This window comes from Corythoichthys intestinalis, chromosome 16 (genome assembly GCF_030265065.1).
Source record: "Corythoichthys intestinalis isolate RoL2023-P3 chromosome 16, ASM3026506v1, whole genome shotgun sequence".
NCBI classification, from domain to species: Eukaryota; Metazoa; Chordata; class Actinopteri; order Syngnathiformes; family Syngnathidae; genus Corythoichthys; species Corythoichthys intestinalis.
This window is the reverse complement of record NC_080410.1, coordinates 14,607,610-14,634,097: the sequence shown is the minus strand read 5'-3', so window position 1 is coordinate 14,634,097 and position 26,488 is coordinate 14,607,610. Positions and strand designations below refer to the sequence as shown.

General features: G+C 39.5%; 1 protein-coding gene across 1 annotated transcript; it reads right to left on the bottom strand.

Moving 5' to 3' along the window:
- Window positions 1-3,028: 3,028 nt before the first annotated feature.
- On the bottom strand, window positions 3,029-25,102 carry LOC130904319 (probable ATP-dependent RNA helicase DDX17). The gene is made up of 13 exons (XM_057817012.1): window positions 24,644-25,102; window positions 24,332-24,491; window positions 22,135-22,231; window positions 16,860-16,993; window positions 16,165-16,230; window positions 15,921-16,062; window positions 15,565-15,725; window positions 15,286-15,458; window positions 15,113-15,223; window positions 14,966-15,027; window positions 12,899-12,958; window positions 10,386-10,628; window positions 3,029-5,136 (listed from the first exon to the last, which is right to left on the bottom strand). Exons 1-13 carry the CDS (start codon window positions 24,775-24,777, stop codon window positions 4,613-4,615), a joined length of 2,067 nt encoding a protein of 688 aa, XP_057672995.1. The 5' UTR covers window positions 24,778-25,102; the 3' UTR covers window positions 3,029-4,612.
- Between the last annotated feature and the right edge of the window lie 1,386 nt (window positions 25,103-26,488).

The following is a 26,488-nucleotide window of genomic DNA, read 5'->3' as shown; positions in this document are numbered from 1 at the left end:
TCAAAATTGCAATAACTGCATTAACCATCAAATTGAAGTCTAACTGTAGTCTTGAAACAAATCTGAATAAGGAAAAACATTGCAATACAATAATGCAAACTGGTTAAACTTGAGAGTAGCTGAGATCTGTCATGACAAAACATCGCTTCAATGATATCTGGCGCCATCTAGCGTCGTGAATGGGTATAATGTCAAGACCGCGAATAGAAGACGACCCCGTCTTTTTCAATCTTATTATCTTATCTTATCTAAACACCGTTTTATATTCGGGCCAATACGGGTATTTACTGGTTTTCCTTTTTGTAAAGAAATCCCCAAATGAATAATGTTTACCATTTAAGATAAAAAATAGTATGTCAAAGATTAGAAAAATGAATTTAAAAATAGGAAGAATATTTACAATTTTCCTTTTTTAATTAAAACAAACTGAATGAAGAGTATAGTTTCCCTTTTTATTTAAAGGGGAAAAAACTGAAATAAAAAAAATGCTATCAAGCTAAAAGAAAAAAATGTATTTGGACAATTTTCCAGTCAGCAATGTTTAATCGTCTATCAAAATTGATTTGATAACCGATGAGTTGACGATTACTCAATATATCGTGGCACTTGACGTCCAATCCAATTTGACTTGGAGGGGCGAATGAATGAAATCATCTTGATTATTCGGCCGACACAACGGCCCACTGAAAGAAAATCGAAATACGGTGTAGCCCCTACTACTGTGGCTTACCAAATATGACACCGACACAGCGTGGCATAGCAAAGAACTTCAATCGGTTAAAAAATGCAACAAAAACAATTCACTGCTACAAAGACCTCCGTGAAGTTGGCCCCCCATCAGACGCATATTTATTTAAACATTATGTCAATCATTTGTGCTATGATTGTGCTTGTTTGTGCTGCAAAAAGTTTCGTTTGTGCCATCATCGTTTTGCAGTTATTAAACATTGTTTTTTTAGGTCATCCAGAGTTCACCCAGCCCCCCATCTGCGGCGGAATGGAACCCCAGTGGTGTCATTTGATTCTGCCTCGTTAGTGCTGGATTGTGCTGCAAAAAGTTTTGTTTGAACTGCTACGGTTTTCGAGATATTCATAATAATGTATAGTGATGACGTCACGCACAGCTCCCCATCTGCGGCGGAATGCAACGGCAATAATGCCATTTTTTTCTCCGTCGTTAGTGCTGGTTTGTGCTGCAAAAAGTTTCGTTTGTGCCATCATCGTTTTGCAGTTATTAAACATTGTTTTTTAGGTCATCCAGAGTTCACCCAGCCCCCCATCTGCGGCGGAATGGAACCCCAGTGGTGTCATTTGGTTCAGCCTCGTTAGTGCTGGATTGTGCTGTAAAAAGTTTTTTTTGAACTGCTACGGTTTTCGAGATATTGGTAATAAAGTAAAGTGGTGACGTCACGCGCAGCCCCCCATCTGCGGCGGAATGGAACAGCGATGATGCCATTCGATTATGCTTCGTTAGTGCTGGATTGTGCTGTAGAAAGTTTTGTTTGAACTGCTACAGTTTTCAAGATATTCATAATAAAGTATAGTGATGATGTCACGCACAGCCTTCCATCTGCGGCGGAATGGACCCGCGATGATGCCATTTTTTTCTTCGCCGTTAGTGCTGGTTTGTGCTGTAATTTTTTTTGTTTGAACTGCCATCGTTTTGCAGTTATTAAACATTGTTTTTTTTTCAGTAATGAAGACGGTGCTCAACTTTATGAGTTTTTTTTTTTAGTTAAAAATCGAAAATTCCCTGCGTCGCGCGAAAATTCCATTCAATTCGATTTTTGACCGGTGACGGTCAGTCAAACGGTTTGGCCTGTGCGGTGCGCCGAAGAAACGCCTTAAAAAAAAAAAAAAAAAACAGGAATTTTGGTACGTGGGCTTTTGCCTTGCAAAGCCCTATAAAACAACTTCAAGGTGTTCTAATAAACATTGTGAAAATAAGAGCTTCAACTGAAGATATGGAAAAAGTGCCTATATTGCACCGGCTCTATATTGCACCACACCACTATATTGTTGAAATCAAAACATGAGTTTTTTTGTGCTTTTTGTGCCTCTGGCACAAAATAACAAAGGCACACAGCTTCAGTACAGTATATGAGGTATGTAATGGGTTTATAATCCGTTATTTTTTACTCATTTATTATTCATTTAAATTTTGCAACATGAATGCAAATGGTCTAGAGATGTCACCGAAAATTCAGCAAAACAATGTCAATATTATCTGATGTCATTTTAAAATGCTTTTATTGGCCGATAATATCAGCTACCCGATAATATCAGACAACTCTAATTATGTAAAAAAAAAAAAGATTTTTTTAACCATCAAGCTTATATAATTTTTAATGCCTGGAACATTTAGTTTAATGCTTTTTAATGCCTAATTTTGACAAAATCCATTTATAGAAACACTTGGTAGCTTTTCAGTTTTGGTCGATTTTTGCAACACCGGTGGACAAAAGCAGTAGTGTCAGCGCTGACGAGTTTGGTTGGGTAGGGGGGGTCACGCCAGCGAGTGAAAGCCGGGCCGATGTTTATTCTGTGTATCCTGCCTTTTTTTCTTCACCAGACCAAACGTTTTTGTTTCTTGTTGCTCTGCCGTCTTTGCAGAATTCACGCAAAAGCATTTGCATCGACTTCCGGGGAAAGTGACTTATTCCCTTAAGCAGTCAGCAATTTTTTTTTTTTTTTGTGGCAGGGTTCCTGCCACCCTCCTCGAAGTTAGTGACGGGGAAAGCGATACGGACCATCTCAAGATATAAAAGAGGTGTCTTTCAAATAGTTTCCAGTCGACATATCACAAATCTTATGAAAATATTTTATAAAGGTTGAAAAGTTACCAAATGTTGCTTTAATGTCTTTAAATGCTTTTTAATGACCCGCATAAACCCTGTAAAAGTAAAATATTAAGGATAATATTAGAAAATGTTTTCTATTGGTTGACTGACATAACGGCCCACTGAAAGAAAATACGGTGTGGCCTTCACTTTTGGGGCAGGGCTTCCCAAATATGACAGACACAGCGTGACATAACAAAGAACTTTAATCGGGTCAAAAATGCACCAAATAAAGTTCACTGCTACAAAGGTGTGAACACACGGGGAAATCATGTAGCTTCTTTGAGATTAATATACACAAAGAATCAACATGCTAAATAATACAATTGAAAGTCATAATGTTAAAACATGGAACTGTTTTCAACTGCAACAAAGATGCATTCATCTTCCAATGCTTCTGATTTTGAGAATCAAGTTTCTAACCAACTAAATATCAACAATGCAATCACTATCACGGGAAAAACATTTTTACAAAAAGATTGAAAATTTGAAGTCAAAAACTACTCACGATTTTAAATACAGCCATATGTTGCAATACCATACAACGCTAACTCCAGTTATATTGTGAATTCGAGTTTAAAATTTTTTTTTTTTTTATAGTGTTCCATGAGAAAGAAGCTACTACTTTGTATTTTGGGAGCTGACAGCACAGCACAAATAGGCGGTGAGTAAAAGATATTTAAGATGCACTTTATTTGCATTACCTAACCTTTTTTTTAGTAAATGAACAAACATAAATGAACCCTATAAAGATAGATCACATTGTAGGTCATGTAGACCACACTTTTACTCCAAATGTTAATATTGTGATCTCAATTATATATATTTTTATTTTTGATATAAATCATTTCAATGTTTTAAAAAACAAAACAAATTCAGAAAATTAAAATAAGAATACCAGAAATACACTCTAGTGTGATTGGGCTGTTTTTTATTTTTTTATTTTTATTTTTAACTCATTTATTTTATTATTATTATTTTTTAACTCATTGTCTGGCATTGACAACGATAACCGTCCAATTCAAACTGGGAGGACGGGCCTGTGAATGCTTAACTTTCAATGTCATTGACGGTGCCAGACGTCCAACCCATTTTGACTTGGACTTGAGGGGTGAACGAACATAAGTGGAAATAGGTAGGGTGTCTTGTCAAGTCTAGTCTAATGCTGTCAATGGCAGCTAAGATGTTCAACGAGTGTCCTATTGTGGGTTAAAATTTTGTGTCTTAAAAATACATGGGGGAAATCAGGAAAAAAAATGTAAATAGAAATTTTGTTGAAAAAAAAATATATAGCAAAAATCTGCAAGTAATTAAAGGAGGAACAGAAGATTAATTTTGAGAAAATAGAGCAGCTTATTTCACTTCAAATTGTTTCCTTGGTATCAAGATTCAAAGACGTCATGCCGAAAACCGAAATATTTTCAGTGAATAAAGCTTAGCTGAAAATTCTGACGATGCAGATGCCGAACCACAAGCAAGCGTCAGTTCACCGCGCAGGTTGTCAGTGATCTTTAAAAAAGGTGTTCACATGTCTTCAAAGCAAAAACAATACCACTGACGTAAGGACAAATCTCTAAGTGTATTTAGTATAAATAAACACACCAAGACAGCTGTACATTTGTTTTTAGAATTCTAAAGCTATGGTCCTTTTCTATCAGTTTTACTTATTCATTCCTTATTTCACGACTTGAGCCAAGTTAATGCAGTGTAACCCTGTTTCTCTTTTTGTAAGTGGTCAGACTGGCTCATGATGACATGTGAGTAGATGTGATTTAGTCTACACCAGGAGGTGGTGGTTGTGGTTGCGGAGGTTGAACAAACTGGAAGGGGACCATGGGCTGAGGCGGGATGAACTGCTGGACCATTAGGGGCTGGGGGCATGAGTAACCCGGTGGGACTAGCCCCACTTCAGCTCCCAGTGGCGCGGAGCCGCCCACGGGAAGACTGTATTGGCTTGTACTACCGTCGCCGCTGTTACTGTTAGTCTTCTGGTACGGGTCGGAGGCGGAGGTGGAGCCGGAACCGGAAACGTAGCCGCGTCCTCCGTCCCTGCTGCTGCGATCCCTGTAAGACGAGGAAGAGGATGAGGAGGAGAGGCGGTCCCCGTCCCGGCTGCTCGCGCCTCGACCGTCTCGGGAATCGCGTGATTCGTGCCCGTCGCGGCCATAGCTGCTGCTACTCGATCGTCCGTCTTTGCCGCTGCTGCTGACTGAGCGCATTCGTCGTTCGCACTCATCTTGGTACATCAGGTTGGGATTGTTGGAAGACGAGCCGCCTCTGAAACGGGAACGGCCACCTCAAAGGAAGAAGATACATACTGTTATTATAATAGTGATTCTTATTGATTTTTATTTTGTCATTACAGTGAACAGCTATTCAAAAGTTGGCACTTATACTAAAGATGTGACGGAAAACCTTCGGCCGAAAATAGCCAAAATGGCATTTTCGGGTTTCAGTTAAAAGACCGAAAGTTTACCACTGAATAGTGTGAAGAACAGAGGTCCTATTGTGATGTAATCAAAACACTGCGAGAAGCAATACAACTGGGTAACAGCCAACATGTCCACGGTTTGGAAGTATTTTGACGTATCAAAGAAATATATACCGTATTTTTCGGTCTGTAAGTCGTAGTTTTTTTATTTTTTCATAGTTTGGCTGGGGGTGCGACTTATACTCTGGAGCGACTTATGTGTGAAATTATTAAGACATTATTAGATCATTTCACATGTTATTTTGGTGTTTTGGTGTGACACTGATGGTTTGGTAAACTTGTTAGCGTGTTCTTTATGATATAGTTATCTGAAAAACTGAATAGCTATGTTATGTTAACATACCGGCCACGTTCGCATGTCATTGTTCATGCATCATATAACATTATCATACTGTACACTTATTCAGCATTAGGGATGGGAATTGATAGGATTTTTACGATTCTGATTCCATTATCGATATTGCTTAACGATTCGATTCTTTATCGATTCTCTTATCGATTCTAATTTGGGGAAATAGAACAAACGTTTTGATTGGCATCGAGTTTGTTTAATCAGAAGTCACAACCTTACAAACTCACAACGAGATCAAAAGAGGCCCAAAGCCTCAATTTTAACTGTGGCAATAAGTGGCAAATACACAAGCATGTGTAACATTTTACTGAAACATTTATCTAATAGAAATAAAAAATATTGGTATATATTGGCAGATAGGTTTTTGTTCTGCCTTTGGCAATATGTGTTAAAGCAGGGGTCCCCAAACTTTTTCCTGTGAGGGCCACATAACTTTTCCCTTCTCTGATGAGGGGCCGGGGTCAGTTTGTTACAGAAAAAGTGTGACGATTGCAGAAGTGCATAAATGTAAAAAATTTATTGTTTTTCAGAAAGCCACAATCAAGTACCCCTTTCTGGATTCTTTATAATAATAATAATAATTAATAATAAAAACACTATTAATTAAATAGATAATAACCAAATAACCCTCTCTGAATTCTTCAAAGAAAAGGCCAGAAAATAAATAACACGATTGAGAAAAAAAAAAAAAAATCAAAATGGCCGGACCAAATGTGGAGGCGGGCCGTATTTGGGCCGCGGGCCGCAGTTTGAGGACTAATGGAAGATATCACTTTGGGCCCCACCACCAGTGCCGGGACACACACACACATTTAGAGTATCAACTACGTAATTTCCTGCATTCTGGTGAATCTTTACACACTAATTTGTGCATTTTCTGCATTAATTTAAGATGAAAATATATTTATGTAAACATACAGCGTATAGAGCAATAATGAATAGACTGATATCATCTTTAAGAAATGTACTGAAGCCCATCTTTTACAATCTAAATATATTTTTATTAGAAATATTCTCAAATACCACAATGAATGACTTAAGTTCAAACAAAACTTTTATTCTAACAATACTACAGCATACATTAACGCCAATCAAAAAAACAATCTTTAGAATGATATAACAAACAAAGCGAACACCACACACACACACACACACACAAGCAATCACACTCACAATTACAAACAAAGTGAGCAGATTGCAGGTTGCTCAGCCTTAGTCACCAAGAGCCCAGCGCCGAGCCTTCTTGATAGCAAAGTCAGTGATCAAATCATTAAAGTCTAGCCTCCTAGCCAACTGACTTTCAATGGACAACATGGCAAGACTAGAAAGCCTGTCCTGACACATAGTGGACCTCATATAATTTTTTATGAGTTTTAGCTTACTAGTTCTCTCGCCGCCTGCAACCGTTACGGGGAGTGTGCAAAATATTCGTAAAGCGATGCACACTTCTCCAAAAATGCTTTGCAGCTGCATCTTAAAAATTGCATTCAGGAGACCAAGAGAGGACAAGTTAGGGGGGAATGTAGCAGTATACACAGAGTTCAGGTGTCTTACTGAAGATGGTCCTGGCTCTGTAGTGTACATAAAATGACAAATATAACAATATCTTCTATATTATTCTAGTATCATAATTTAATTATTAATTATGTATCATTAATTAATAATAATAATAATTATTATTAATTATTATTACTTATTACTATTTGTCTCTTAGCCACTGATATTTTATGTGTGGTGTGGCAGTGTTCAAGTTGATTCCTCACCTCCTTCAGTTGGGAGTAAAGATGAGGCTGGCTCATAAAGGGTGTCAGGAGACAGGGCTGCTGAGCCAGACGCAGCAAGAGGAATTGTGCTTGTGCCTATTACAACAGGCGAGGGCAGAGACAACTGTTTTGGTGTGGAGAGCTTGCGAAAGGGTTAACCTGCTGTACTAATTAAATGTAAGCTAAAAGTGGAGCAAACACTAGCTAGCAAACAATTACAGTATTTCATTATGGAGTAGGCTTAGCCCCATTTGAAAACTTATAAAAAAGCTACAGCTCCGAAGCCAGGTCCCTTCCTTGTTAACTAACTAAATTTAATTGATGACAAATTAAATTCAATAAATTCTTGACAAACTGGATTCAACCAGATTAAAAAAAAAATCCACACCAACTTTCAACATCTGTATGATACCAAAAAATGCCGTCATTATTTGGAATTCATGTTCTTGAATTGGTCAATGTCGCTCACTGAGGTCGGGAAAATCCCGTATTTCTTACGGAGTGAGCTGGGACCTGCTTCTGAGCTTTCTAATAGACGTCGCGTGAGCTAAAATAACAGGTTAATTTTCAGCACTACACTGACACAATTTACACCAACCTTCCTTTGTGAAGTACTTTTTCGCATGCTGTTGGCCTTTTCTACCCCTCTCCTGCTTTGCTTTATTTTCTTTCCTCTTTTGATAGCCTGATTTCTGTTTTGAAAACATTTTTGATGTAGCCTACCGCACGCACAGTACTCAGAGTCATTGACTGGTGTAAATGTGCACCGCTGCTCAGCCTGCGCGCGGTCTGATCAAAGGAAGGGCGGACGAAAATGGCGAAAATTTTCCGTCATACTGTCCCTACAGTATCAGCTATTTTTTTATGTCCCGAAAAATGCATGGAGAAATACCTCGCTTGCAGCTACAAGGCTCAACCCTCCCCCACAAGTTGTTGCTCATTGTCAGTGAGTCAGCTGTGCTACATGATGGCTGAAGGAGGTGAAACTCCGGAACTCCCACCCCAGAAAAAAATGAAATCGCTGGTATGGGAATACTTCGGCTAAAGAAAAGTTACAGACGGCTACTGCTTAGAGGAGGAGGGCCAACCGACATGTAAAACATATTTGCAGAGAGTGGCTGCCGAGGATGCAGTACCTCCAATATGATTTTGCATTTATACAAAATTAAAGGTAAGTAAACACTATAGGTGTGCAAAATTTTTGATTCTTAGATTATTCCCGATTCGGCCGTGGAAGATTCGAGAACGATTCACAAACATCAAATTCCGATTATTTAATTATACCACGTAAAGTGGAACTAAAACACAGTCAGCGCGGTCTTTGGGACGCAATGAGAAACGGACAAAGAGTAAATATCATGCTTCTCATAACCTGGGTAATGAAAATGCTCAACTCACGGCTCTTGCTTAACTCATGCCGCTAGATAAAAAAACAATAATACCTGACAGCTGCTACAAATTACATCCACATAATGCTATGGTAAATATCACATGCATAAAGAACTAGATGCGAAATGACAGACTCAGCGGCATTAGCAGCACATGTATTAAAACTGCATGCGAAATGACAAACTTGCCAGCGTTAGTAGACAGCCGCCATCTTAAAGCTGTAGACTTCCCTGAAAGGTTATTGTAGCGAACCTTCCAAGCGAACCTAATTAACTTTTCATCTAAAATACTCCTAGAGCGGCAAAATCTTGACTTGAATCTATCTTTAAAAGTTTTTAAAATTTCACATGTCTGAAGTAGACAGAAGGGAAATTATGGAATAACGGGAGCAATTTTAACAACTTTAGCGGTTGATTTACAACATTACATTAATTGAATGTAGTTTAAAGCTGCTGATACAGAATGGGGACTTCAGTATTTTATGTACTGTTTTGAACTATTAACTTGATACTAAAATAGTCGTTTATTTAAGCCTGAGAGGATTTTTGTGCAATTTTTGAAACTAATATACGAAATATTAAAAGCAGCTAATAGCTTGGGGGGAGGGGGGTCATCAATAATTGAATCGTAGCCTCTGAATCGTAATCGAACCGTTAGGTGCCCAAAGATTCCCACCTCTAGTAAACACGGTCATGAACGTTTCCCACCATCTACGAGAGTCAACTCCAGCGTGTTTAGTGTGTCTAGCGGTGGTAAAACGTGTTTTTTTTTTTCTCTCTAGCAACTGTCTGTGTTGAGAAAGAGAGTGTGTGTATAATGTGAACATGATACGAGTTTTACACACGTGATTTTTATGGAAAATAATTCAATTAGTTTTGTTCTGATGGTAATAATGTTGAGCTGTGGCTGTGGGTTTAGGCTCACCTAGAGGACTGCATTTTATGTCGAATATTTTGTTATTTTTTAAAATTTATTCAACATTATACTTATGTTCCAATTGGCTAATATGTTTTGAAAAATAAAAATCCTGTTCAATGGAAAGAATTTTTTTTAAGCCCAAATATCTCAAAGTAACACATTTTAGAGCAGCAATTGCAATACCCTGATATTTTGGCTTAAGGTTATCATGCCGTCAGAATCTCATACTGGCACATGACTATTAAGACGCCCAATCCATTTTGACTGGGAGGGGCGAATGAACACCTCCCAGTCAAAATGGATAGGACGTGTACTGCAATGGCAGCCAATGAATTAAATGAGTGCTCTGTAAGTGTCAAAAAATAGTTTGTGGATGAAAGGGTTCAATCTCATATTCCTGACCAGTGTTATATTTTAAAAAGTAGTTGGTCTAAAGTGGTCGTTTCATTTTTTTCTGTGTGCATTCACTTTTCACAAAAATGTAGGGAAATGTGGCTTTTGAGCGAAGGTTCGGCATGAACGGCTCGATTCAGCTTTAACTTTTCCAGGTGAAATGTTACCTTATTTAAACTTTTCAATGTCAATTAATCAGTATGTAAGGCTTTTTTTGTTGACAATTTGCTGTTCCTTACCTCCACTGCTGCCTCCTCCTCCCCGTCCAGAGTCAACCAGCTGCAACAGTTTGGGATTGATGTCCTGTCGGGCTTCCTCCAGAACCCGGATCAGATCGCGGGCCTGGCGGAGGTTACCCGGAGTAAAGAAAGTGTACGCAGTTCCTTTGTTGTTACTGCGGGCTGTTCGTCCGATCCGATGGATGTAGTCTTCCGAGGAATTGGGGTAGTCATAGTTGATGACAAACTTTACATCTTCCACGTCTTTTGGAAATTGGAACGGTAACAGGGGGTTGAATTGGGTCAGTTTGATGGGAGAAGTTGGGGGAAGGGAAAACAAAAATGGTAGTTAGAACAAAATAATTGCTCGGAAAAGTTTTTTTGCTTTTAAGAACACTCACTAGTATCCACTTACCTGTACAGCATATAATTAGCATATGACAACACTTACCACGAGTCATGACTATGAAAAATATATAAAACATGAATTTAGCATAGTTTCATTACACTCCTGTTAAGGCCGTGTAATTTAAATCAGCAGTCTTTGTTGCCTGCCTTGTGGAACCCTGATGTTATCTAGATTAAATATCGGGGTGAAAACAATTTTGTAGAATTGAGCACAATCCTGCTCACTATGGAAGAGATATAATTACCCAAGTGGAAGTCAAATTGATTTTAAAATTGGGGTTATAGTGGTTTTAATTGATTAACATACTGACAGGAATTAGAACTGCAGGAGAGGACTAGTAATTTGAAATATGTTGGTAATTACAGATGACAAAGGTAGTCATTGGATAAGAGGCTGATGGAAGTGAAGAGGCATGGTGGTACCTATCGCTTATCAGAGTGTGATGTGTAGTGATGGGTTTAAAAGGTTAACCCCTGATCACTTACACCTCACAATGTGAAGGGCAAAAGAGGTCCCGCCCCCTACTATTCACCAGATCACTCGCACACAAACAAGAAATTGCGTACAACTACACCCTGAAAACTTTGGTCTCTTACCAACCCCAGAAGGATCGTTAAGGGATTCTAGCGAGGGGTGCGTTGCCAGATTTTGACAGCTAGCGGGACAAATTGAGATGTGGGTCTATTGGAAAGATTGATTTTGAGACCCCAAGACTTTGGGGTTCTTCGATTGTAATCCTTAATTCCACTTTATTGACGTGCAGTATCCGTGAGGCCAAGTAACTTGAAGGACTGTATGGCCAAGCATAAAACAATTGAATGTGGCCTACAAAAGCTTGACAGAATTTTCTTTTACTTCTGTTCAAAATTAGCCACAGCAAATGTGAGTTTTTAAAAACAATAATTGCTCTTCATCATGTTTTGGTTGTACTTGTCGGCCTCTTTCATATCTTAAAAACAACAAGACTAAGAAACAAGGCCCTGAAAATACGCCCTGTCCATAGAGTCCTGCGTGAGGTAAATTGTCAGCAACGGTCTGGTTCAATGGCTATACAGAGGAGTTGTTTTGTGAGCGTATAGCCCTACAATGACATGGTGAGAGCTAAAGTCTAAAAATGAATGAAAACAACAAGGACATACAAAACGCTAACCAGGTTGAGGAAGAGAACGAAAGACGAGGCGAAGATGAGAAGTATCGTTAATGTGTGCAGGAAGAATAAGGAAGGGTGACGAACAATTACAGAGAGGTGACTCCTCCAGGCCAGGACTCCTGCCAGCCAGGACCAGACATGACGTCCGCAGAGGGAGAGGCCGGCCGGCCGCCACAGCCAGTGGTGATGTGTGTGTTGGTGGTGGGCGGCCTGGGGGGATGTCAGAAGCTGACGCGTCGGCGGGCGGGCGCGCGGCCTGCAGCACAGCCGTCCACGGGCGACTTTGGCTCCGATCCACCCTCAGCTCCCGGTGGACGAGTCGCTCTTCGCGTGACGCACCACAGTGTCACCAATTGAGAGCTGATTGATCTGTTACAGACATGCTCGGTTGACGCTTGTGGCTCCTCCAATCTGTGTGGTGCGCCACATGGACGATGGCGTGGCTGAGGGGAGCCCGCCCTGACAGCTCAGCAGCCCCCCATGCTCGCCCCTCCTTCCGTGCCCCCTCCCCAGTCAGCCAGGCAGCCGGCGTCCTGGCAAGGCGGGGAGAGAGCATTGTGTACTTGGAGATGGCTGTGCGGGGCTGATTAATCAGGCCGTCTCTCTCCCAAAAGTCGGCTTTCGATTAGTCATGCCTAGGTCCGGCTGCAGGCTCCCGAGGGCCTGTGTACTTCTAGTTGGCGGAAGAGAGACTTGGAAACAAACAAAGAAAATGAAAAGAAAACAAATGAACATAGAATTAGGTTCAAGCTTGATCTGCATGACCAGCCTCACCTCTTACATTTCATCTTTAAAGGTCTTCACTTGACTAAATATATGATTTGCTTCAGAGATGCACACTGATCTGAGAAGCAAAGCGCCATGTTTTGATAAGGAAGAGAGCTCTAAATGCTAGCGCAAACTTACTCTTATCTAACTAGACAAATCAAAATGTGTTTGTGTAGCGTGAGGCACATTTGAGCGCTGAGGACATACCCAAACCACGGGAAGCCACATCAGTAGCGATGAGAATTGGAGCTTTACCACTTCGGAACTCTAAAAAAAATAAAAATAAATAAATAAATAACATACAAAGAAAAGATGATTCAGGGTCTGGAATTAACTTTGTGTATTTCATTGGCAACAGGGGTGGTTCTCAAACATTTTACGGAAAAACTGCCTCAAAAAATGCTTAGCTCTCCGAGCATCGTCATCAGAGCCAACATTAACTCTGTGGCTGACATTGACGGCGCTATACGTCCAATCCATTTCGAATGGACGAACGTTCATTTGCCCCTACCAGTCAAAAAACGATTGGGACAACCAGGGATTTTAATGGCATTAAAAGATGAGAATTCGTAGCAAGTCATCCCCAGTTTAATTGTAATTTTATTTATTCATAAACAAATCCCAATTTTTTAAAAATACATATCATTTTAATTGAGATTGAGATGTATGAGCAAATCACATTTTGAGTCGACACTTGTATACCAAATGTTAATGTTGTGGCCTACATAACGCAAAATCTGATGTCCACATACTTTGACTGCAGGTCTTTATGCCAATTGCCTAAAATAGTCTAGTTCAGGATTGTGTTAAATGGTATTAGACCTAGTGTTGGCTCCCAAATATAAAATATTTGAAAATAAAGTTCTTAAGTCATTATATGTCACTATTTTGTAGTTGACATTGAATACAACTGAACTGTATTTGATTAATGCAATATAGCAAATTAAAAAGGTTGTTTGAACACTTAATTCTGTCAATCATTTGCGTAAAAGTAAAATTTAATGCTTAAGGCATTTTTAAAACTAAAAAACATAATTTAAGACTACAATTACTGATGAAGAAAAAAAAAATCTGTAAAAATAGAGCTGCTGCCATACACCGCTGGTGTTTTTCTTCTCCTCTGATGGGCGACTCAACAGCTTTGACCCCCATCATCCCTATTGAAAAAAGTCTTTTTGCAACTTTTCACTGGGTACTTTTGTTATTTTCACCAAGGGGCAATCACCTCTTGAATAAACCTTCCATCCATTTTTGATTGAATATACACTTCCCCATATTTGCATATTCCTACTCACCCTTACAACCGCGAGTAACCAGGAAATTGCCTCATGGCGACAACTCAAGTCGCCGACATACACCGAGGTTATGGACAACGTACCGTATAATATATTAATTCCAAACTCTCATATTTGGTGCATGGGCCAGTACGGCCATTAATAAAACAAATATACACCGTTAGGGGTTTTACGGCGGACTACAGTGATTTCCCTTTTTTTTTTGCAGCCTCTCCTAAAACTTGACGGCAAATATCCGTGGTCGCAAGCATAATTACGTTTCTTGGCTTTAACGATACGGTTCGCCATGAGGTATGATGCGTTCACTGGATTCGCTTTTGTTGCCTCGTTTTCTAGCTTTTAGCCACATATTATGCAGAATGGATTTGGTTGTAGGCTCCTCTTCTGGCTCAGCAGGTGGCCTTTTCCCCATAAAAAAGCTGTCAAAAGATATCGCCGCCCGCAGCACACAACCACCGCAGCTAAAATGACTGTTTACATTGACGGGCGGTGGGTTGCTATAGGTGTGGCAACACACCAGTAATTACCGCCAACCACTAGCTGGCGACCTGTACAAAGTTTGACTCGAATTAGTCTATAGAGAAGACAGGGATATTATGCGTTAAGGCCACAGTCACAGGCCGGATTGCTGTTGTTAACAAACAATTTATTATTTCTCTGCGGCCCGGTAGCAAATGTGCCACGCACTGCCCAGTGGTTGGGGATTACTGCACTAGAAGAAGCCCATGTAAAATTGGTGGTACGCGAACCACATTTTGAGAACTGCTGGGCTATAGTATAAAATTAATACCAAATGCTTTAAAAAGAGGATTTTAGTAAGTGGAAATGTGTTCAATGATTTTAAGGGTGAGGCAAAACTGCACATTTTTTTTAAAGTAGTCTGTCTACAATCATTATTTTAATCAATTGTGTTAGGGTATGAGTCATGAGACATAAATGGGGGTTTGCTGTATTGTTACTGTTACTGAGCTTGCTGTACCTGACAACACCCAATCTCTCTCTGGCTGGCTCTTGTCACCGTGAATGCACATTGCTGGCCACCTGAAAAAAACAAGTTGAAACCGAAACCAGCGCTGCGATATTAATGATTACCCCTCAGACGATCGCATCATCTTCCTCAGCTCACCCATCACGTCTCATCCTACGTGTGAGGTCATCACATCGCTTCTTGGTCTCGACAAAGATGATAGTCTTGTTCTCTTTTTCAGCCATTATCTCCTCCATCAGCTGTATCAACCTGAAGTTAAAATGAAGAATAATTAACATGCAAATAGGTGTTATAAGTGTGCTGTGGCTTACTTGTTGTCCTTTTCACTATCCATGCACACGTCCACTATCTGAAGGATGTTGTGGTTTGCACTTAGCTCAAGTGCACCAACATTGATCTGCACATAGTCTTTAAGGAAGTCTTCAGCCAGCTGACGCACCTCTTTAGGCCAGGTGGCACTCCACATCAGTGTCTGTCTATCCGGCTGAACAAGCATACAGATACATGTCACACAGATTAATATTTTTCATTCATTAGGAAACAGTTGGTCATATTCCCATTTGTAGATTTGTGTAGATTATTGGCGTTACCCTGATCTGGTCCACAATTTTGCGAATCTGGGGTTCAAAACCCATGTCCAGCATGCGGTCAGCTTCATCCAGAACTAAATATGTGCAACGCCGCAGATTGGTCTTTCCCGCCTCAAGAAAGTCAATCAGACGACCAGGAGTGGCGATACAGATTTCAACCCCTAAAAAAGAGGGAAATGGAAAAATATAACCATACAACCTAGGAAAGGAACATGATGCAGTGAATCTAGAAATGTTTAGATCTACAAATTCAGATGCCGTCTTTCTCTGAAGAACATAAAAATTCCCTTTCACCAATTAAAAGCTATGAATATTTTTTCCCCTCTTTTTTTCCCAAACAGTGGTCAATAGCGTACCTCTCTCCAGATCTCGGATCTGAGGTCCTTTGGGAGCACCTCCATAAACACATGTAGTTTTGATACGGGATGATTTCCCATAATCGTACGCCACCTGCTGGACCTGTTGTGCCAGTTCTCTTGTTGGGGCTAGAACCAAGCACTGCAGAGTATCACAATGCCATTAAGACTCACAGAATAAGCAGTTAAAAATACACAGCACAAGACTCTCAGCATTGTAGTAATATTCTGCTTCGAAACATACAACGGGGCCATCTCCACGCTCCAGGAACGGCTGATGGTTGATGTGCACAATGGCTGGCAATAGATACTGGGGATTGGTAAAAGGAAATAGATTCCATTAGTATGAAAATCAGCAACAAATTGACTGATGCTTATAATTTTGCAAGTTTAAACTGCATTCACTAGGCATTCCTGCACAAACTAATGTGAGCCAGTACAGGAGTTATGTTTTTTCTCAACAACATGTTAATTATTGTCATTGTAGTTTGTAGTACGCATCAAAGTATCGATAATGAAATATTGTATCCAGATACAATATTTGATAGCAAAACAATCAAGACTATAGTATTTATTTTGTTTTTGTACCATCTCAGGCCACCAGGAATTTGTCATCGGTGGGTAAATTTGATTTTGCACATGTCTTAATAGTAACAGAGGATATTTTTGTTTCTTCCTTGTCAACCCATTGGCTGCAATTGACGGTGATAGCCGTACAATCCATTTTAACTGGTCATTGCGAGTCAACCAAAGTTTTCCCAAACAGAGCTATTCAAGTCATCTGGTGAAAATTTTTAGTTTTAATGTTGCAAAATATATCGCAAAGCCCCCAAAAATCGCAATGTCAACTTTTTTCAATATCGTTCCTCCCCAATTGCAACCTAAAACCACAATCAATGTTAACTTAAAAAAAAAAAAAAAAAAAAAAAACTGTCTCACCGAAAGAGTCTTCCCTGAGCCGGTCTGCGCAATTCCCACCATGTTTTTCCCACTGAGGGCTAGCGGGAATCCTTGCGCCTGAATGGCTGTTGGCTCCTTGAAATTTTGTTGCATCAAGACATCCAATACATATTCTAAATGGAAAAGATATTCATGACACATACTTAGTAGACAAGACGCCCAAGATATTCACATTTATTTTCTGTATTTTTTTGTTTTTAATGGTCATGCAAGCTAACAGCAGTGTTGTTGGGAGGTAAAGAACTCTAAGTAAACTTTGTTAATACAGATTTTTCAGGTATCTACATATTTTTGGATTATTTTGACTCAGTACTTAATCCATTCACCACTGCCATTGACAGCAATAGACAGCCATCTACTGTGAATTTTAAAGAGTTTGTCACGAGCTTCTGCTTTTACACAAGTATCGGTACTTCAAAAGGTCCCCATCAGGCATGAAAATGGGTCAGGGGTTAAAAAGGTAAAAAAGGGTGTGGAGGAAATATGTTCCGGTGCACTGTACAACTAGAGGACTGTCCCAAACGATTAGTCAGCAGACTATATTTACGATTAGTCAACTAATCTAATTATTTTTTTCCTGCTTTTTTTTTTTTTTTTTACAAATTTAACAATGAAATTTTTGATGAACCTTATTAATTGACAAAAACATTTTTTAAATTTTTTACTAAAGTACAAATAAACAGGTAAATAACAACAATAAATCACAAACAATGAGGTCTAATGCTGATGGCATTAACTAGTAGAGGTGGGAATCTTTGGGCACCTAACGATTCGATTACGATTCAGAGGCTCCGATCCCCCCCGCTTTTAATTTTTTGTACACTAGTTCCAAAATTGTTCAAAAATCCTCTCAGGCTAAACAAACTACTATTTCAGTATCAAGTTAACCGTTAAAAACAGTAAATAAAATAAGACCCCATTCTGTATTTCGACTTCTCTGCCCCTTTTTCTGCCGGAAAGCCAATATCTCCAGCCTGCTACCAACGACGCATTACTCCATGCACATCAGGAGAGTTTGTGGCTGCTTTTGGAGACTTACAGCAGCATCCTGGCGCCGTGCTGCCTTCTCCTCTTTGCTCTGACAGTCTTCTCTCCATTTTCCATTCCACTTGCACCGCTATCTTAGACTCCATTGCCCCTCTACGGCAAAAAAGCTCCAAACCCAAAGCCGCTCCATGGTTCAACGACACTACCCGCCTACTCAGGCAAAAATGCAGGCGTGCTGAACGCCAGTGGAAAAAGGACAAACTCCATGCTTCTCTGCGATTGCTGAGGGACACCTTAGCTGCCTACCAGGAGGCCATAAAACAGGCCAAGTCTAGTTATTTATCTACCATTATAAATAACAGCTCCAATCATCCAAGACTCCTTTTTAACACTATTGATTCTGTTTTAAACCCACAACCCACTGTCTTAACTGATGTGTCAGCTGCCAAATGTGAAGAGTTTCTCAATTTCTTTCAAAACAAGGTCTCTTCAGTTAGGCAAAATGTCAGCAACTCTGGTTTCTCATCCGATAACGTACGTCCTTCAGAACTGCTCAATGTCTTTGAGCAATTTGAACATATTTCATTGTCATCCCTCACCGAAATAGTTAGTAGCATGAAACCCACTAACTGTCCATTAGACGTAATACCAGCTAGGCTTCTGAAGGAAGTCTTTAGTTGCCTTGGATCAAGTCTGCTGTCTCTCATAAACACCTCTCTCAGTTCCGGTTCTGTCCCAGCTGCCTTCAAACAGGCTGTAGTCAGACCCCTTCTTAAAAAACCCCATCTCGACTCCTCTGTGCTGTCCAACTTTAGACCTGTCTCCCACTTGTCTTTCCTTTCCAAAGTTTTAGAAAAAGTTGTTTTTATTCAATTGCAAACCTTCTTAGAGACAAATTCCACCCTTGACAAGTTCCAATCAGGTTTTAGGTCCAGACACAGCACTGAGTCAGCATTGTTAAAAGTACATAACGACATTGCTCTTTCTGTGGATAATGGAAACCCGGCTATCCTTGTTTTACTGGACCTCACAGCAGCATTCAATACAGTTGACCATTCAGTCCTTGTATCTCGTTTAGAACATTTCATAGGTATCCGTGGTAACACTTTAAAATGGTTTAAATCCTATTTATAACATAGAACATTCTCGGTAATGATTAGGGAATTTTCCTCCTCACAAACTTCTCTGTCTTGCGGGGTACCGCAAGGCTCTATTTTAGGGCCTGCTCTTTTTGCGCTTTATCTCCTACCTTTAGGATCAATTATAAAAAAACATGATATCGCTTTTCATTTTTATGCTGATGACCTGCAGCTTTATCTGCCCCTGAGACCTAACAAAAAAACTGCTCTTGCTAAATTGATGGGGTGCATATCTGATGTGAAGCAGTGGCTTGCACAAAACTTTTTACACCTTAACGAGAGCAAAACTGAATTTATTACTTTTGGCACACCTTCCATGATGAAAGCCCTTGAGCCCAACTCTGGCGCTCCGGCTGACATTTTTAAGACACACGTTAAAAATCTCGGAGTGATATTCGATAGCAGGCTTAACTTTGAAAAACAGATTAGTTCCGTTGTAAGAGCAAGTTTTTTCCAGCTTCGTCTCTTAGCCAAAGTGAAGCCTTTTCTTAGTCGCCACGACCTTGAAAAAGCAATTCACGCTTTTATAAGTTCAAGGCTGGACTACTGCAATGCACTTTATGTTGGCCTACCCAAGTCCTCGATCTCTCGGCTGCAACTTGTTCAAAATGCTGCTGCTCGATTTTTAACAGGTACACCTAGACGTGAGCATATTACCCCCGTGCTATCATCACTCCACTGGCTTCCAGTCCATTTTAGAATTGATTTAAAACTTTTACTGTTTGTTTTTAATTCTATTAATGGCCAGGCTCCATCTTATCTATCGGAAATTTTAACTTTTCGTAACTCTGGCAGGACTCTTCGCTCGACCGGCCAGCTTCTTTTAGATGTTCCAAGGTCAAAACTTAAACAGTGGGGAGACCGATCCTTTGCGGTTGCTGCCCCCAGGCTGTGGAACAGCCTTCCCCCCGAAATCCGCACCACCACGGATGTAGGTCTTTTTAAGTCTCGGCTAAAAACACACCTTTTTAGACTCGCCTTTTACAAAGATTAGGATAGCCTGGTTTTATTAGCTTAAGGGCTTTTTTAATGTTTCTTTTCGATTTTATCGGTTTTATTGTTTTACTTGCTGGAATTTTATTGCGATGCGCTCTTTGTTTTATTTTATTTTGTAAAATGTCATTGTATAATATTTTCCTGCCTTTTATTTATCTTGAGCCATGTTTTGTTGTAAAGCACTTTGGGGGCCTTTCGGGTTTTGTAAAGGGCTATATAAATAAATTTGATTGATTGATTGATTGTATTGGCAGCTTTAAACTACATTCAATTAATTTAATGTTGTGAACCAACAGTTAAAGTTGTTAAAATTCCTCCGTTATTCCATAATTTCCCCTTTGTCTACTTTTGACGTGAAAGTTTTGAAACTGTTTCATCATTTAAAAGATAGATTCAAGTCAAGATTTTGCCGTTTTTTTGTAAGATAAATATTAGGTTCGCTACAACAGAGCCTTCTAGAGAGGTTTACGGCTTTAAGATGGCGCTTGTTTACTAGCGCGGGAAAGTCTGTCATTTCGCATCTATTTCTTGGTATATGATCTAACACGGCCGCCGTATGTCATTTCACATCTAGTTCTAGATATATGTAATATCTACCATAGCCGTATGTTGCCGTATGTTTGTAGCAACTAGCAACTGGGCGCTGTTTGTAGCGGCTGACGGCCGCAGTCAGGTATTATTGTTTTTTTTGTTTTTTAAATCCAGTGGCATGAGTTGAACATGATATTTACTCTCGGTCTGTTCCTCATTGCGTCCTCAAGACCGCGCTGACTGTGTTTAATTTCCGCTTTACCTGGTATAATTCAATAATTGGAATTTGGATGTTTGTAAATCGTTCTTGAATCTTCCACGGCCGAGTCGCGAATAATCTAAGAATCGGAAATTTCGCACGCCTCTATTAACTAGTGCAAAAGAATGTAACGTAAACAGATTCAGAACACTGACTTTGCCCTTCCAACATTATTCAAAACAATTCTTTAAAAAAAAGTATCTAGCTTTAATATTATTAGTACACTACTATATATAATAGTATTATAATAATTGCCAATCAGATTTTTCAAAAAGGGTGTCATTTTAAAGCTGTTCTTAGTGTAAAATATGAATTCTGAAGTATGTGGGATTAACTCCAGAAATCGTTATTTACATGACGAACATAGGGGTTTTTATTTCGAAATATTCACCGGAAGTACATTCGCTAAACCGCTAACAGTAAGCTTTACACTCTGGAACAAAAAAAAAAGCTCTTTTTGTCATTGCATGTGGTGTTAATCATTTTTTTGTTGTTGTTGTTTTTTTCATTTGCAAACTCTGTTGACCAGTGATTTCTACATGTTTGAAGTGTCACCTTTTAACTGCAAGTTTGCGTTTTGGAGAAGACTGCCAATATTTTATAGCAGGCTAAAGTAGGTTGTCTTTTTCCCCCATTAGCCTCAACGTAGCAATGCTAACGTTTACAGTGTTTAATATAGATGTGTTTCCTTATTTTATATGTCTGAACTTTAATTCTATGGCATGTTGATGACCAATAAACATTTGCGAAAGGAACTGGAGTCTCACATGCCATCAACATGCACGTGTACATGCACACACAAATGTATGGACGCACGCAACGATAAAACGCAGCCGTGGAAATCCCCCCACTAATTTTTATTTACCATGCGATAAATGGACTAATTGCATATCGCGAGGGGCTTAGCAAGGCTTAGTTAGATGGACTTAAAATCTGTCAGCTTGTAATTGTCTCCTGTCGTCTTCCAAAATTACAACTGGGGGACTAAGCTTTAGGTGTTCATTCACGGCCGACGTGCAGCCTAGCTTGGCATTGAAGAGACAGGACACAAATGTGTACCCTCCTTTGTTTCGTTGAAATAAGTCAATGTTTTGGCCCCTCAGGTGCGTTTATTTTTGGCTTTGTGCCGCTTTCCCCAGTTGCATACCAGCGTCTGACATTAAAAAAAAAAAAAAATCAACAGAACCCTCCTTAAAAATGTTCTCCTCGGATCAACACAATTCACGTAGGTCACCCTTTTTGACTTCAAAACGGCGAATTTCGCCGAAAGGTGGGAGATTTCATGCCTGCTCTATGTAAACTGTGTGTTTGCCATGTCTAGATAAGGTTTACAGATACTTACGGGGAAACTTTGCTTGATGGAAGGCGGTAACGGGCTTTGGGCATCCTGAACCTCGGATAGTTATTTCTTTCTTCCTTCTGAACTCCTCAATGTCATACTAATAGGGGAAAAAGAATAGAGAGTGAGAATTCAAATGGCGGCGCTGTAGTTAAAGCTGTAGTGTGAACTAATTTCTTCACATGCCAAATAGGGTCACAAGTAAAGTAATGAAACATTGTCCACCAAATAAAGCATGAAAAAATAATTTATATGTTGTATATTTGACAAAATAATCGCGTTTCTGAAGTTCGAGCCTGAAAGGGGACGAACCTGGAAGTGATACGTCACACCGGGAACAGCGTTGGCAGCTCCATACATACGGCCGCCATACAAAGCCCTTCAAACAATGATTCAAACAGCGATATAAGCGATAGACCGAGCGCAAGGGAAGAGATCCAAGTTTTTAAAGAGTGGGAGGAAGAAGAGGAGCTTGGAATTTTATGTTGGATCTAACATGTATTAGCCAGACGCTAATCAGAATGCAAACAGTGTGCCTAGACTACCTGACATGGAATAGATACAAGACCCATCGAGATTACAACATTGGTAAGATATAGGCTGTTATTATTTTTATGATTGGAAGATGCAGGCATTTGCACATAATGTTATGTTTTTGTCTATCTGATGACATTGTTAAAAAAAATAATAATCAGACTTGATGTTCATTTTGGCAGAGCCGGCAGCTCTCGTGCATATAAAATAATAATATAAAAACGTTGGGGGGAAAGAAGGAGATGAGTCTTCGATGGCTTTCTCCACTTTATTGCGGCAACAATAAGACAACAAAATAATAGCGGACTGCCGCCACATTCGACCACGAAGTTTTGCTTCTCGCCGATCTCCTCCTCGCCTCCCACTCCAGCGTCTCTTAAACGGATTGTGCATAGTGTCTTGTTATGAGCTTTTTGTTTACAAATGTATCGAACACACGACGCGCTGACAACCTTGTCTCTTTATTAACACATGGAGCAGTTCTTATTGAAAAGTTAGAACACAGCTCGGCACAGCTCTCGGCAGGAATTGGCGTCTAATGGCTTGAGGAAATGTAGTTTTTTCACACAAGCGAACAGATTACAAAGCACCACTTCAGTGTTGTCCCGAGACTACATTTCCCATGATTCACTGCGTGACCTGCGCGCTCGCTGATTCGCTGCGAGATTGACTCAATAGCTACGCTAAACCAACACGCTATTTTTCAGCTGTCACCTGTCAGCGGCTCTCATAAAACACAAACTAGAAGCCTATCATGCGATCACCGTGAACGCTGAACCGTCCATAAGCAATGCAATGCTTGAAGAATGAAGGTGGAAATACATAATACAAATACAAATAAATGTGCACAAACTAACCGGCGGTGTGTGTCTCTTACAGCAATGTGACCGTGAATTACCGCGACGCCGACCCGTTTATATGCACATCCACACCCGTTTCCCAATTGACAGTGGATTAACCCTTTCGGACATGATCGTAGATGACGCACAATTTAAACACGCTTAACCTAGCGAACGCAACAACAACTATGATCGGGGATTTCCACGAGTTAACTTTCGGCTAACGTTGCTAGCTTATACTGTTCAATTCCACAACAGTAGGCAGCTATGCTTTGACAAAGTCATCAGTCATCTATCCAAAAATCACACTTACTTTTTGGCAAATCCTTGATCATAAGCAGACCGGTTAAGGAAGCAGGCATCTTCGAAGTGTTTGCAGCAGAGAACACTACTCGATGATGGCGTGAAATTCATTCGCTTTGTGCGAACGAAAGATGTCCATTTACGTGCCCTGCTATCCTTTGGCCACTCATACAACTTTTCGTTTGAGCGAGAACAAAACATCGCCACACACCGCTGTGGCATCTTACCAAGAAGCAATGCAACAAAGAATACTGTTCTATGGTGGACTTCCCTCGCATGTCTAGGTGTGACGTAATTTCCGAAGATTGCCGAAGAAAAGCATTTTCGTTGTCAAGGGCGTTGCTATGGGTTAAACAAAGAATCTGGAAGGGTTGCGTTAAAAAAAAAAATGAAAATATGCTTATAATTGTTTAGCCATTGATGTTATTCAAAAACATGGTTGGCCAACCTTACTTCAAAGTTCCCCTTTAATATGCCTAACACAAAAATGCAGCATCATGACTAACGTAATTTCAAAAACATACCTGACTCATGCGCTGTACTTCCGGATGTTCGTTGTAAAAGTTCTTCTCAAATTTAGGGAGATCATCCAGGTCCCATCTTTTCTTCCGTAAACGCTCGCCAGGACTGCCGTATTTTTTAATCGATGATGAACTGCTTCTGCTAGACCCAAAACGAGGGCTCCTGTAACATGATAAAACACAATATTAATACGTCTTAAGTTGTATAAAATAGCGAATTGTTCTTTCCGTGGCGATACTCTCAAGCATGTGGTGCACACAAATTGAGCTGATGTTAGCTTATAGGCTAACGTGGATTTTTCTGTATTTTCTTACCCCCTGTCACGACCACGGTCTCGGTCTCTATCTCTATCCCTGTCCCTGTCTCTGTCTCTATCTCTGTCTCTATCTCTATCTCTGTCTCTATCTCTATCTCTGTCTCTATCTCTGTCTCCGTAGGAACCTCTCATTTTCAAGACTCTCGCTTCCTTTGTAGATGATGGCGTTGTTTCTGTTTTCGTTAGCTTATCTCGAGTTAACGTTTTTCAGAGCTTCTGCAGCTACACTCCGGCGCACTAACTTGTCGGGGGAAATGCTCAACGCTTCACCCTGGTTGCATAAACAGTCTGTTACGTCCTTAGTGATTCCTAGGAAAGTAAAACAAGGAAAATAGTAAGTAGTGTATCTTTTGGCAGTAGTGTAGACGTTTAGACTGGTGTGAAATCGAAGGTAGTATCAGCTAAATTGTTAGCTTAGCTGTTAGGCTGGGAACGGAAGCCACATTGATTGGTTAGTTGCTGACTAGCCCCGCCCCAGAAAAAGATTGGCAGATTGTTATTCTCTACATTCAGGGCGCCATAGAGAGCACATACATAAGACTCGATGTCTACAGTCAGTAACAGTCATCTCGTGACAGAGTACTTCCACGGTGGGGTTAATTGTAGTGGACGAATATTAGTGATTTTCCCCCCTCCACTAAAACTCTTAACCGGCTGAATTCGTAACAGATTTAAAAAAAGATTGGTTTATTTAAAAAAAAAAAAAAAAGAAACCTATTAACGTGGCTATGACTGAAGCCGTATGTTGAAAGGAAATCATGCATTTTTAAGTATGCATTTAATTTATTGCAGTTATGACGTTTATGAAAATCCAAGCCGTTTGAAAATTGAGCAATTTAGTTACTTCAATGTAGACGCTTCATTGGGGCTTATTAAATCGTCCCGATGCAAAATGGCCGTCAAGTGACGACACTTAACGCGGACATCGCGCATCAGCATCTAGCTATATGATATCTCTAAAGGGAAAAACACTCAGGATAATCCTATTGCTATACTGATCATTTTAAATGTTTAATTGACTTTATGGTTATTAATGCCAAGTTTGTTTGTTTTTTTTATACACAAACAAGTTTTTAAAAACACCTCCAAAATCAATATATTCGAATTATAATTTGATTCTTCACCGAGAGCTATAAAATGAATTAACAAATTTAAAAATCAACAGTGATGAGAATGTTTTCACTGAAGTTCCTTTTTAAAAAATATATAATATAATATAATATAATATAATATATATTTCAAGTCCCCGTTTAAAAAAAAAAAAAAAAAAAAAAAAATCCAATCTGTTCACATGTTTAGCTGTGTTGCTGTTTTCTTTCTTGATTTTATAAATATTATTGATCATTTCTGTATATGTTGTGCGGAATGTCTAGGTTTATAAAACAGATGTTGTGTTGTGTGTACAAAAAAAAGAAAAGGAAACCAACAACCAAGCATATAAGGGTGCCTACAGGTTTCATCAAGGGAAGTTTTAAGATTTTGTCTTTTAAACCTTTTAAGACCGCCATATAAAATTTAAGAATTTTAAAACTAACCAGACAAAACTCGATGCCTTTTTAAGACATCAAGATGAGTAAATTCAAGAGCCCGTGTGAACGCTGTAAATAAGTAAACCATCAACCCATGTGTGAGAAAAATGATTGTACCCATGACATCTTTTCATCACAAAATATCTTCATTAGCCTATTGCACGAGACTTCACAATCTCACTACATATGCATAAAATTTGTAACAAAAATAAATAAATAAAATAAATTGTCTCCTCACAAACCAGAAGACTGCATTTGAAGAACTACTCTATATATAGCAATTTGTTTTTCCATCTCTTCATATTGCAGTAAGG

Coding starts and splice junctions, on each gene's coding strand:
- LOC130904319 (XM_057817012.1), bottom strand. CDS start 24,777: ATGAGAGGTTCCTACGGAGACAGAGATAGAGACAGAGATAGAGATAGA. Junction 16,994..22,134: donor CCATCAAGCAAAGTTTCCCC/GTAAGTATCTGT, acceptor TTTTCCATTTAG/AATATGTATTGGATGTCTTG. Junction 15,028..15,112: donor CGTAGGATGAGACGTGATGG/GTGAGCTGAGGA, acceptor TGTTTTTTTCAG/GTGGCCAGCAATGTGCATTC.